At 43.7% G+C, this 11,846-nt stretch overlaps 1 protein-coding gene across 1 annotated transcript; it reads right to left on the bottom strand.

Annotated features, from left to right (window-relative positions):
• Positions 1–10,215: 10,215 nt before the first annotated feature.
• Positions 10,216–11,539, bottom strand: LOC310795800 (E3 ubiquitin-protein ligase TRIM21-like; the record flags this gene model as incomplete). Its single annotated transcript, XM_083657889.1, has 1 exon — positions 10,216–11,539. One exon carries the CDS (start codon positions 11,537–11,539, stop codon positions 10,238–10,240), a length of 1,302 nt encoding a protein of 433 aa, XP_083514015.1. The 3' UTR covers positions 10,216–10,237.
• Between the last annotated feature and the right edge of the window lie 307 nt (positions 11,540–11,846).

The following is an 11,846-nucleotide window of genomic DNA, read 5'->3' as shown; positions in this document are numbered from 1 at the left end:
GATTTAATGGTTGTGCGGGTACGGGGACCTGGGTCACTACTGCAACGCTTATATGTAGATGTGTCAGAGAGTTGATGCATGGCTTCTGTGATGTAGTCAGCACGGTTCTGGACCACAACAGCTCCACCTTTGTCGGCTAGTCGAATGACAATAGAATTGATTTCCTCTGACGTCAGGGCTCTGCCCCCTCCACGTCACTCCACGTTACCTGTGCCACGTAGGCTATGTTCTCTATATATGCAGGTGCGGCGGCCGACGCCCTTCCATACAGCCTGACGAAAACCAACGGTTGAAACGTGTTGCGTTTTGTGTTGTTGCCCGTATCAACTATGTGAAGATGTACACTGTCTGTTAACTGTGAAGTACGCAGGTACAAATTAATTCTTATTAAATTTATTTATCTTTAAACTCTAAGCAGCTCATTTTTCGCTTTGTTATTATAGTTGCCTGCTGAGTTGCTTTGGTCCACACCTTTTTGTGCGTTCCTATTTTGTACAGTCTGGCATACTGTCAGTGGACATGACCGGTACCGATACCCACGTACCCGTTTGGGAAAACATACTGAGCTACAGCTCTGAGGACATCGAGCCCCTTCTGGCAACGGGTCCGTCTCTCTTTGAGACCCAACCCGCCTCGCCTGTGTCCCAGGATTGGATTAATATCCTGAGACTGGAGAAAAGAGTAGCTCGCCTCACACTGCATGCGGGCACCTTGTCTGAATACTGCCGCGCCAAGAGAATCCCCCGTGGACTACGTATACAAAAAGCACCCACGGCATTCCAAGATAATACGGACTTCTCAAATAAATGGTGTGCGATCCTCAATAAATGCTGACTGGACCTGATGATTCTCCTTATCCAAACCTCTAACTCTGAGGCCAGCAGGCTCAAAACTGAGATTGCTTTTAACATCACCTCCGTGAAAGACAAGACGACACCTGAGGACTTCACCACCCAGGCCTCCAACATCCAGGAGGGGATCAACAAATTGAAGGAGGAGACAAAAGCCTACAAATACAAGAGATTTGTACGCGACATTAACGACTACCAAAGAAACCACGTCTACCAGTGGCTGAACCCAGCTACACGTAGACCCAGGAGAGTCACCTTCAGGGACTCATCCCCCGACTATACTTGCTCCAGTGGGGAAGATTCAGAGGGATACGCACCCTTCCCTGCACCAGCCCCCTCCTCATAGGCCCCTTTTTTAGACCAAGGCCGTTCCGCGCGGACAGGACGGCAAAAACGAGGCTCCGGCACGAAGCCTCCTCCGTACCGAGGCGGTGTTTCCCAACCCCAGACCCGCTACTACACCAGGAGTGCGTCCCCCAACCCATACCTGTGATAAATCTCTCCTGCAAAGCACTAACACAATCACACCTTGATCTGCTCTCTAAAGGTTTGTCATTTGTCCCCACAGCCAAGTACCAGCCATTTAACACAAGAGTCAATTTACACAAATTCATTCGCAAACTCAGGCTTAGATTGTACTTTAGGCAACATAGCAGCAGTGACAACACCCCCGCAGCTTTGGCACCCCCCTCCTCCTTCATTCCACCTGGGCCTATAGACTCTGCCATTGATACCTACAGTAAGCTCATACATCAGGACATTTCCACGCTGGAACAGAGCATCCCCTCTGTTACACATAACATTACGCGCAGGGAAAGAGCATCTCTTACAGATCTACAAAGGGATGATTCTATTGTCATTCGACTAGCCGGCAAAGGTGGAGCTGTTGTGGTCCAGAACCGTGCTGACTACATCACAGAAGCCATGCGTCAACTCTCTGACACATCTACATATAAGCGTTGCAGTAGTGACCCAGGTCCCCGTACCCGCACAACCATTAAATCTGTGATTGACACTGCACTGCAGGCGGGACAGATCACTACACGCAACCATCGATTCCTGTTACATAAACACTATAGGACCCCAGCCTTCTATCTCCTCCCCAAAATCCATAAAAACATAACCCCGACCCCTGGCCGGCCTATCGTTTCTGGTAACGAGAGCTTACTTGAGCCTCTTTCCAAATTCATCGACCACCACATACAACCTTTTGTACAGAGTCTACCAGCATATATCCGGGACACGTCTGATTTTTTACGTATCATTGAGCAAATCGACATTGATGTGCCATCTGTCATTCTTGTCACCATGGACATTGAATCCCTGTATACCAACATCCCACAGCAGGGGGCAATAGATACCATCAATGACACACTGACAGGTAGAATATCCACTCACCCCCCCAATGATTTCATATCCACACTGGCTGAGATTAGCCTACGCAATAATTATTTCTTGTTCAACGGAGACTTTTATCTGCAGACCTCTGGTGTTGCTATGGGTTGCGCCGCGGCTCCCAGTATTGCCAACCTGTACGTAGGTGCCTTTGAAAGAGACTTTGTTTACAACCCCAGCGTTAACCCCTTCATCTCATCCATCACCCTGTGGCGCAGATACAGTATATAGATGATGTGTTCATGATCTGGTCCGGCCCATCCACCACCCTGTTGGAGTTTCACACACTCCTCAACACCTGGAATCCACACCTCCGGTTTACCATTGATCACCACCAAGATCGTATTAATTTCCTGGACGTCACTGTATATAAACAGCACACCAAACTACACTCATCCATCTACCGAAAACCCACGGACAGAAATACCCTTCTCCATGCCTCCAGTTACCATCCCTCACATCTAAAAGAAAACCTCCCCACAGGCCAATTCATGCGCCTCTGGAGATTATGCAGCGACAAATGTGACTTTTTGAATAAAGCCACACAGATGAAACTGAGGTTTCAGGAGCGTGGATATGGGCGGAGACCCATTTCACATGCGTACAAACGCGCACTACACTCCCACAGGGACATCCTGCTCCAGCCCAGAATATCAGACCCTCCCTCGCCCAGGGTGACAGCGACCCTGCAGTACTCCCCCTTGGCCAATAGAATCAAGCGGAGCCTGCTTAAATTCTGGAGAGTGCTACAGGTTCATGATGTCTTCGCCACACCCCCCAGGATCGCCTTCTCCCGAAATCAAAACATTAGGGACTGTCTAGTCAAGACGCTTGTCACCCCCAACATAACAACTCAAACCACTATCGATTCCCGTCCTCCCTCTACAGGTCATTTCCCGAGCGGACACTGCGCTTGCTGCCCACAGACCACTAAGGCCAAATCACTCATATTCCCCAACGGACACACCGTCCATCTTAAACATCTCACCACCTGCGCCTCGCAAGGGGTGGTGTATGCCATTTCTTGCCCCTGCCCGCTCTGGTACATCGGGAAGACCTCGCGTCCGTTACGAATACGGATCACGGAGCACAAGAGCGTGCTCCGGCGTCAGGACACCAAGGCCCCTCTGGTCGATCACTTTGTTCGACACAACCATAGTGTCTCTGACCTCCGTTTCTGGGCCATAGACAGTGTCAAACCCCACCCGAGGGGTGGCGACCTGGACAGGACGCTTCTCCAGCGTGAAGCGCACTGGATCCACAGGTTGGATACCTCCGCTCCCAATGGACTCAATGAGGAGCTGGACCTTTCATGCTTTATTTAGTTAGATCATGAAGTCTGCATTACTGGAATGTCTACTGTCACATTTATTAATTATATGTATTGCTCTGTGCGATTCTTGCATCATATCCTTGCATCTATTTTGCTGATATGCTTTGCATTAACATCAACATATTAGGCTACCTGTATTTTCCTACAGCATTACTGATGTGACTTGTAGCCTATTTTTGTAATATGTAATCATTTATGGACCTCTGCTAGTTCTGTCTATCCTAGTAGACTCAGTAGACTAAGTAGAGCATACCTTTTCCTCTGACGTCAGGGCTCTGCCCCCTCCACGTCACTCCATGTTACATGTACCACGTAGGCTATGTTCTCTATATATGCAGGTGCGGCGGCCGACGCCCTTCCATACAGCCTGACGAAAACCAACGGTTGAAACGCGTTGTGTTTTGTGTTGTTGCCCGTATCAACTATGTGAAGATGTACACTGTCTGTTAACTGTGAAGTACGCAGGTACAAATTACTTCTTATTAAATTTATTTATCTTTAAACTCTAAGCAGCTCATTTTTCGCTTTGTTATTATAGTTGCCTGCTGAGTTGCTTTGGTCCACACCTTTTTGTACGTTCCCATGGTACGTGCTCTACCAGGTGAGCCACCGGGACGGCCCACAGGTGTAGTTTTTACATTAAAAAAAATCTTGCCTAGTACAACTTTAACTAATGAAACCAACCTGCTCCTCTCCCACTCAACCCCCACATCTCCATCATCTCCAGGATGTGAAGGCCCTGTGCAGCATCCCTCTGCTTGGCTACAGTGTGGAGGATTCGCCTCTGGAGCTCCAGGGCCGGTCCTGTTTCTGTCTAAACCAGTCCACATGCACCCACACCTTCTCTTGTGATGACCCAGAGCTCAAACAGCGCTGGCTGGCTGTCCTACAGGCTGCAGCCTGCCTAGCGCCAGGCTCTGACAACATCAACAATGGAACGGAAGCTGCCACTAATGGTAATAATGTTACTAATGGAAATATTGGAGAAGAGTCCAAGGAAGAACACTCCTGAATGTTTCTGACAGCAGGCATGATGCAGAGTACAAATACACTAGATAAAATAGCCTACTTAAATTATGGTAATTTTATAAATGATCATGTATAGCCTACACAATGATAGACCCTTTTCATGGGGGCCGTTTTGTGTTGAAAAAAGGCAGGATAAACACAGGTGCAAGCTTGTATTAGTGTTTTGCTTGCACCGGTGTTTATCCTGCCTTTTCGACACAAAATGGCCCCCATGAAAAGTGTCTATTCTTGTAAGCTTCTTTGTGTGTAATATTAGAAACGATATGAGAATGGTGTGTTTTCTTTGAGTGCAGAAGCACTTTATTTCTGAAATGGTTTGCAGTAAAATAAATAAAGTGGAGCTGTTTTTAACATGAGTCAGACTGTCCATTCAACTGTAAAGATGTTAATGTCAGCTTTGTGTATGATTTAGGAGGTACCAAGTGATGTAGCTTGCTGCCCTCTGGCGGCCATATTGGAGGTCCACACCTCATGGCAAAAATGACGGAGAACTGCTGATTGATTGCATTTGAATCAGAGTTGTTCGTTTCATCAGTCTGGGATTAGGGCTGGGCAATATAGCCAAAATAAATTATAGATACAAAATATTTCATATTAGTAGATAATATATATTAATAATTATTGATAATTTCTCATTACCTATTTTAATTTTTTTTTTAATTTAACTACTTCATTTTGAACTTTTTGGCCCATGTGTGGAGAACACACATGAACACACATTAGATTCCCGTTTGTCGGGAATGACTTTGCTCACCTCTTTGCCTCTTTGCATGCGGGTCCTGCACCTCTCTGCAGTCCGGTAGGTGGCGGTAATGCACCTCGAAGCTGAAATGCATGCTGAATGGTGTAGGCTATGTATTGTATGCCAAATTATTACAGACATCACATTTTACATATAAGGACTCGAAGTCTGGAGATTTGAAGGCTGCTGGCAGGGACTTGAAGGTTGTTAATTCTTCTATTCTTCCTCTTCTCGTCTGTTCCAGGGTTGGTCCATTTGGCATTCACTCAACATCAACATTTATATTAATTTACAGACATCTATCATTTTTATCCAACTGTGCCCATCACCAGACAATGGATAATGAGCTTGTCTGCATGCGATAGCCTACATGATTTAGCACATTATACACAACACAATCTTTGGAGGCAATCTGTTTATTAGGATGCAAGCAATAATGAAGCAATCAAATAATATTCTCCGGTCATGAAAATCTACCATTGCACTGACAGATAAATGTTCAAATTCCTCGCCATAGTAAATTCGGCACATAAAGTTAATGGAATGGACCTGCAAGTATGCTAACGTTAGCTTAGCGCAAAGTACGTTATCTCGGTACATATCTCAACACAAAACACAGTTTACAATTAAACATCTCATTAACAGTTTTGCTCGCTTATATACAGTGCTATTGTTGTATCAAGGTGCTTGGTGACATTTTACTGACCTGAAAATAATAATAAAGTGTCATTCGGCCGGCCAGTTAACTGTAGCCACTACACAGCTAAGCTAACCAAACAGTGCTCACCACGGTCCAACACGTTCAAATAAATAAAAATTGCGGGTCAGAGACGACCACCGCTGACGTCACCTTCGACCACCGCTGCCACCAATGTAACCAAGCGTTTTGGGTTCTTTATATATTGTTCAGGGGCGAATGAAAAATGCTTATTTTTCACATTAAACTCATAAACTAAGCATTTCAATGAAGCTATACAATAAGAATGATGTTTTATCCATCTCTGCATCTCAATCCTCTCCCTCTTCCCACCCAAATTAGCAGCACACGGGCCTATGCCAGGTTTCGACCTGGCCTTGTTTTTTAAGTCAAGGCACACATCATTTTTCTGTTTCACAACTATTACAAACACACAAATTGAGTGTTGCAGCGTCAAAGTGCGATAGTCGATCGTTGGGAACTTTATGATTTGTCTGTTGATTGGCTGTTTGCATGTCACTTGTAGTATACAGTATGTGCCATTATGAAGGGACATATCAATACATTATACTATAATGTCTATACAAGTGTCTATTGCTGATATTGCTATTTTATTGCCCAACCCTATGTGGGATAAACATGGTTAATTTCTGTTCTCTATCTTGATTAGGCTATATTTTACAGTTGGGGTGTCCAAATGGGGGTGGTACCCCCTCCCCCCCAGCAATATTTCCCAAAACTATTTTTATACGCATTTTATAAAATGTCTATGTAAAATAAGATGGCAGATGTAATCACTTGGTTCGTATGTATGCCTAACCCGGAATAGGGCGTTACTTTGGCATTCTATTCAAAACACTCTATTGAAATTATATTTCCCACCTCAAAAAATGCAATGGAAAAATATTCAATACTTTATGCTCAATTCCCCAGTTGTCTTCACAGTATCATTCTGCTGCATTGTCGTTAATCAGTGTGTAAGAGTGTGTGTCCATGAATGTGTGTATTGTTGCTTCTTTGATTTGTTGTACATTGAGTGTGATCCTCCTCTCCCAGTGTGTCCATTCAGGTTTTACACAACTTATGTGAATTGTTGAGCACATCCAGACAGAAAGAAGAGAGGAAGTGCTCTGAACAGCAGGCTGCTGACAGAGGACGTTTCTGTGAGCATCAGGTCTGTGAGCAGTGGTTCTCAACGTGGGGTCCGGAGACCAACAGGGGCCCTGGAGGGGGTTGTAGGGGGTCTCCGGCAAATCGATTAATTGTTATTCTTCACCAGGTAACACTTTATAATAACGTTCAGTCGTAAGTCATTTATAAGCCTTTAGTTGATGATGAACTAATCACTTACAAAACATGAATATACATTTGTAGATGATTAATAAATGCTATGTTAACATATCACAAATGTGTCAGTCATCTATAAACTTTTAGTAAATGAAGTGTTCCTCACCTGTTATAAATGATGTGTAAATTATTTGCAATTAATTTACAAGGCTTTCTGCATCCCCTAATCTAAAGTGTAAACCATTCATCACACATAAATGTGTTACATACAAGGGGGTGGCTCTGTCAAAATTGAAGCCAATGTGGAAGTGCACTTAAACCTGCATTCTTTCGAATGGCCTGCAGGGGGCGGCGACCTATTGGTCTGTGGACTTGTTTTTTTTTTTATCCCTCACATATGGCATTTTGGCGATTGCCATCTTGGATCTCAACCCAAGTCCAGGGGTTTCCCACAGAGCATGGCCTGCTATTGGTCCGTGATCGGCAAGCTGTGTGATCAGTGGACAAGCGACCTGTCAATCACGCCCCCAAAACATAGTCTGCAACTACAACATAGACCCAAACCAATGGGTCGCCCCCTGCAGGCAAAGAGGACACTTCCGCATTGGCTTCAATTTTGACAAACAGAGCTACTATCCCCTTCGAATGTAACATGTGTCATGAATGGTTTACAGTTTAGATTAGAGGATGCAGACAGCCTTGTAAAGGAATTGTAAATTATTTACATCGTTTACAACAGGTGAGGAACACTTCATACTAAAGGTTTATAGATGATTACAACACATTTGTATATAACATTTATTAATCATCTACAAATGTATATTCATGTTTTGTAAATGGTTAGTTCATCATTAACTAAAAGCTTATAAATGACTTACGTTGACTGAATGTTATTATAAAGCGTTACCCTTCACAATTATTTCATTTACAAGAAGTCAATTAGAGAATGTAGAAGACAGAAGACAGTCATGGAATTCTGGACAAAATCAGATCTAAGAATAAGAAAATATTCTGAGATATGGGTCTGAGCGACCTTGCAGGGTCCATGGCCCTCATGTGGGTTAAACTAGGGGTCCTTAATATGAAAAAGGTTGAGAATCATTGCTATAGAGTAGACTATAGAGGGCTTTCAAAGTTACAGCTGATGGATGCTGCACTCTTGTGGCCATATTGGAGGTCTACAGCTCATACCAACAATGACTGAGAACAGCTTATGACTTGGCTGTTTCATCAGTGTGGGATAGACATGGTTCATTTCTGTGGTCAAACTGTTGATTGCCTTTCGAATTGAAAACATTCCATCTTTGTTATCAGTTAAACTTTAAATAATTTAAGCATAGGCTACAGAGAAATAAGTCATAACAACACAAGCTTTTCCAATTGGATATTATTTGTTCAAATAATACATTTTAAAGTGAGAAACAGATTGTAATATTCCTACTTACTCATAAACAGCTGTTCAGTAATTCTGCAAAATACAGCATAATAATGCTCTGATAACATGACACCTTTTCAATTTGTCTTTTCGACAATGATATTAGTAAATGCTGCTTCTTCCTGATATGACATTGCTTGAAGTTTGTAAGTATGTAAATTGTATTTGTATAGCACTTCTCACAGAGAGGATCCACAAAGTGCTTCACAGGTTAAAATACATACAAAAAAATCAATGCAAGACAAGTAACAGTAAAATACAGAAAACGGGGCTACAATCAGGGACACAGAAAACACACAGTCTAAACAAACGCCTGTCTAAACAAATGGATTTAGCTGCTTTTTAAAAATGTCTACAGAGGCCACAGCTCTCAAATCCTGAGGAAGAGCGTTCCACAACCTAGGAGCTACAGACTCAAAGGCTCGGTCACCTTTGGTTTTGAGCGTGGTGCGGGGAACAACCAATAGGCCCTGGACAGCAGACCTCAGTGACCTGCTGGGGACATGTGAGTGGAGCAGGTCACTGATATGCAGATGCCTGACCATGCAGAGCTCTATATGTAATCAACAGAACCTTGAACTGGATCCTGAAGTTAACAGGAAGCCAATGCAAGGAGGTCAAGGCAGGAGTAATATAACATGACCTACTTGACCTGGTCAACAATCTGGCAACTGCATTCTGGACCAGTTGGAGGCGGTCCAGAGATGTTTTGCTGATGCAAGTAAAAAGAGAATTCCAGTAGTCCAGACGTGATGAAACAAAGGCATGTATCATCATTTCCAACTCATGTGCTACAACAGACCTGAGCTTTGCAATAATTTCTAAGATGATAAAAACGCGTACGGACACGTACGGGACAAGGACTTGATGCGTCTGTCAAGGTGCATAACGTGATCGAAGATAACACCAAGATTTCGAGCACACACAAGTTTGTACACTCTTCCTGAGAAGTGTTACAGAATCATTAGATTAGATCAAACTTTTGTCATTCACCATGAGGAAGGTGGTGTGTTGCAACAGTAAGTAGTAATGGGATACATCAAAGAAAAATTGGATGTACAAAATTAAGCAGCCAAGTACATACATTAGAATTACTAAGGGTTACATTTATGAAATAGGAAACCATATAAATTACCCTTGAATATGTAAATTTGACAAACCAACATATGGTATCTCCTTATAATGATAAACCTTTCTCGTTACGACATACCAATAAACACAATATTTGATCAAGTTTACACAGACTCATGGAATGAGACATCTCAGCAACAATAATCAGTCACTGAACTTGTCCTGATTCGAGACACAATCAAGTTGATATCTTGTTATAATCTCCTTATATGAGTTGGTATGTCGCAATGATGAAAAAAGCTGTCATAATGTGAAAATACCATGTTCTAATGACTGAGCCTATATTTCTGTGTCAATGTGACATCAATACGCTGCCGAAGAATCCTCTCTGAGAAGTCTAATAAATGTATGTGTGATTGACAGGAGAGATGATCAGAGGGGCGGAGTTTTTACCGCCATCATTATAACAGGGACAGAAGTATGGGTAGAGTTTCTCAGTGAAGGTGCAGCCAGTAAAGGAGTAGATAAGAGCTGCAGCATCTACGTCATAAAAGGAGACCAGACCCTCCTCATAATCCACAAACACCCCCACCTTCTGAGGCTTCCTTTTCAGAGAGAGGTGGACAGCAGGGTCAGCAGCAGCTTCATACTCATTTCCATACCACAACCATATAGACCAGAAGCCATTCTCTGTGCTCAGTGTGATCTCTCCCTTTCTGTTGATCGACCCTCTGGCCACTCCTAAATCCCACAAAGTCTTCCCTTTAACCTGAACCTCGTAGTAAAACCTTCCTGAAGAGAAGCTCTGCTTTCCCAAGAGAAAGCAACAATGAGAAAATCTCTCTGGATTGTCTGGGAGATTCTTCTTTACATCACCATGATGTACTTGTTTCCCATCATCAGACAGGATGAGTTTAGGATGTGCTGTTTCAGGATCCAAAATCACATCCACTTCATACTGCTGGACCCTCTTCAGCTCAGCCTCAAGCAGCTTCTCCATCTCTTTCCTGAGAGTCTCTTCCAGCTGAGCCACAGCTCTCCTCACAGTCCCCACATATGATAAGCGATGGACCCTGACCTCTGTCCAGTCCTTGGTGTGCGGAGGAGTGTTCAGCGAGGGGAAGCTTTGGAGGAGGTGGAGGTGGTCTTCAATGTGTGAGAGCTGCTCCACCTCAGCGTTTCTCTTTATCAGCTCAGAAATTTCCTGTTCCAGCTCTTTGATGAAGCCTTCAGCCTGTTTCTCTGTTGTTTTCTGCTTCTCTTCGATCGTCTCAATGAGCTCAGCCTGACCTCTCTCCACAGACTGCATCAGAGCAGTGAAGACACGCACACTGTCTGCTATCTCTCTGTCTGCATCTTCCTTGCTGAGCTCTACTGACTGTTTGATGTCCTGAATCTTCAGTTGTCTCTCCTGGATCATCTGTCGGGTTTCAGCCTCTGTCTTAGGTCTAGTACTCACTGACTTTCTGAACTGAGCAGCCATCTCAGATATGAAAGTATTGACTTGCAGCTCAGGTCTTCTCTCGAAAAGCTTATTACACATGGGACACTTGCATGGGGCATTAACATCCCAGTGCTGAGTGATACAGTTTTTGCAGAAGTTGTGTCCACATGGTGTGGAGACTGGATCAGTGAACACATCCAGACAGATGGAGCAGAGAAACTGCTCTTCAGACAGGAGACAGCTGGCAGCAGACATACTGTATCTAGACACTGAGACCTAACCTGAAAGTGTGAAAGGTCAACATTGCAAATAAGCCTACGCCTACATAATTCTTGAATATTCATAATGCAAAAATGTCAAAAGTTAGATTATTGTAATATTAGCCAAAAATGAAAATGGGGAAATCTGGATCTCAATTTGGTGTCACTACTCAACAGTAAATATGATCTGTTGTACTCACCCGTGTAGGCGACGTCTCTGCTGTTGGGAAAGGTCTGACACCGAGACCTGAAAGGAGAGTGTAAAATGTCAACATTGTAAATACATCATTCTTTTTCATTGG

Source organism: Poromitra crassiceps (assembly GCF_964638095.1).
Source record: "Poromitra crassiceps genome assembly, chromosome: 2".
NCBI lineage: Eukaryota > Metazoa > Chordata > Actinopteri > Beryciformes > Melamphaidae > Poromitra > Poromitra crassiceps.
Note: the sequence above shows the minus strand (reverse complement) of the source record. Positions and strands in the feature narration are given on the sequence as shown.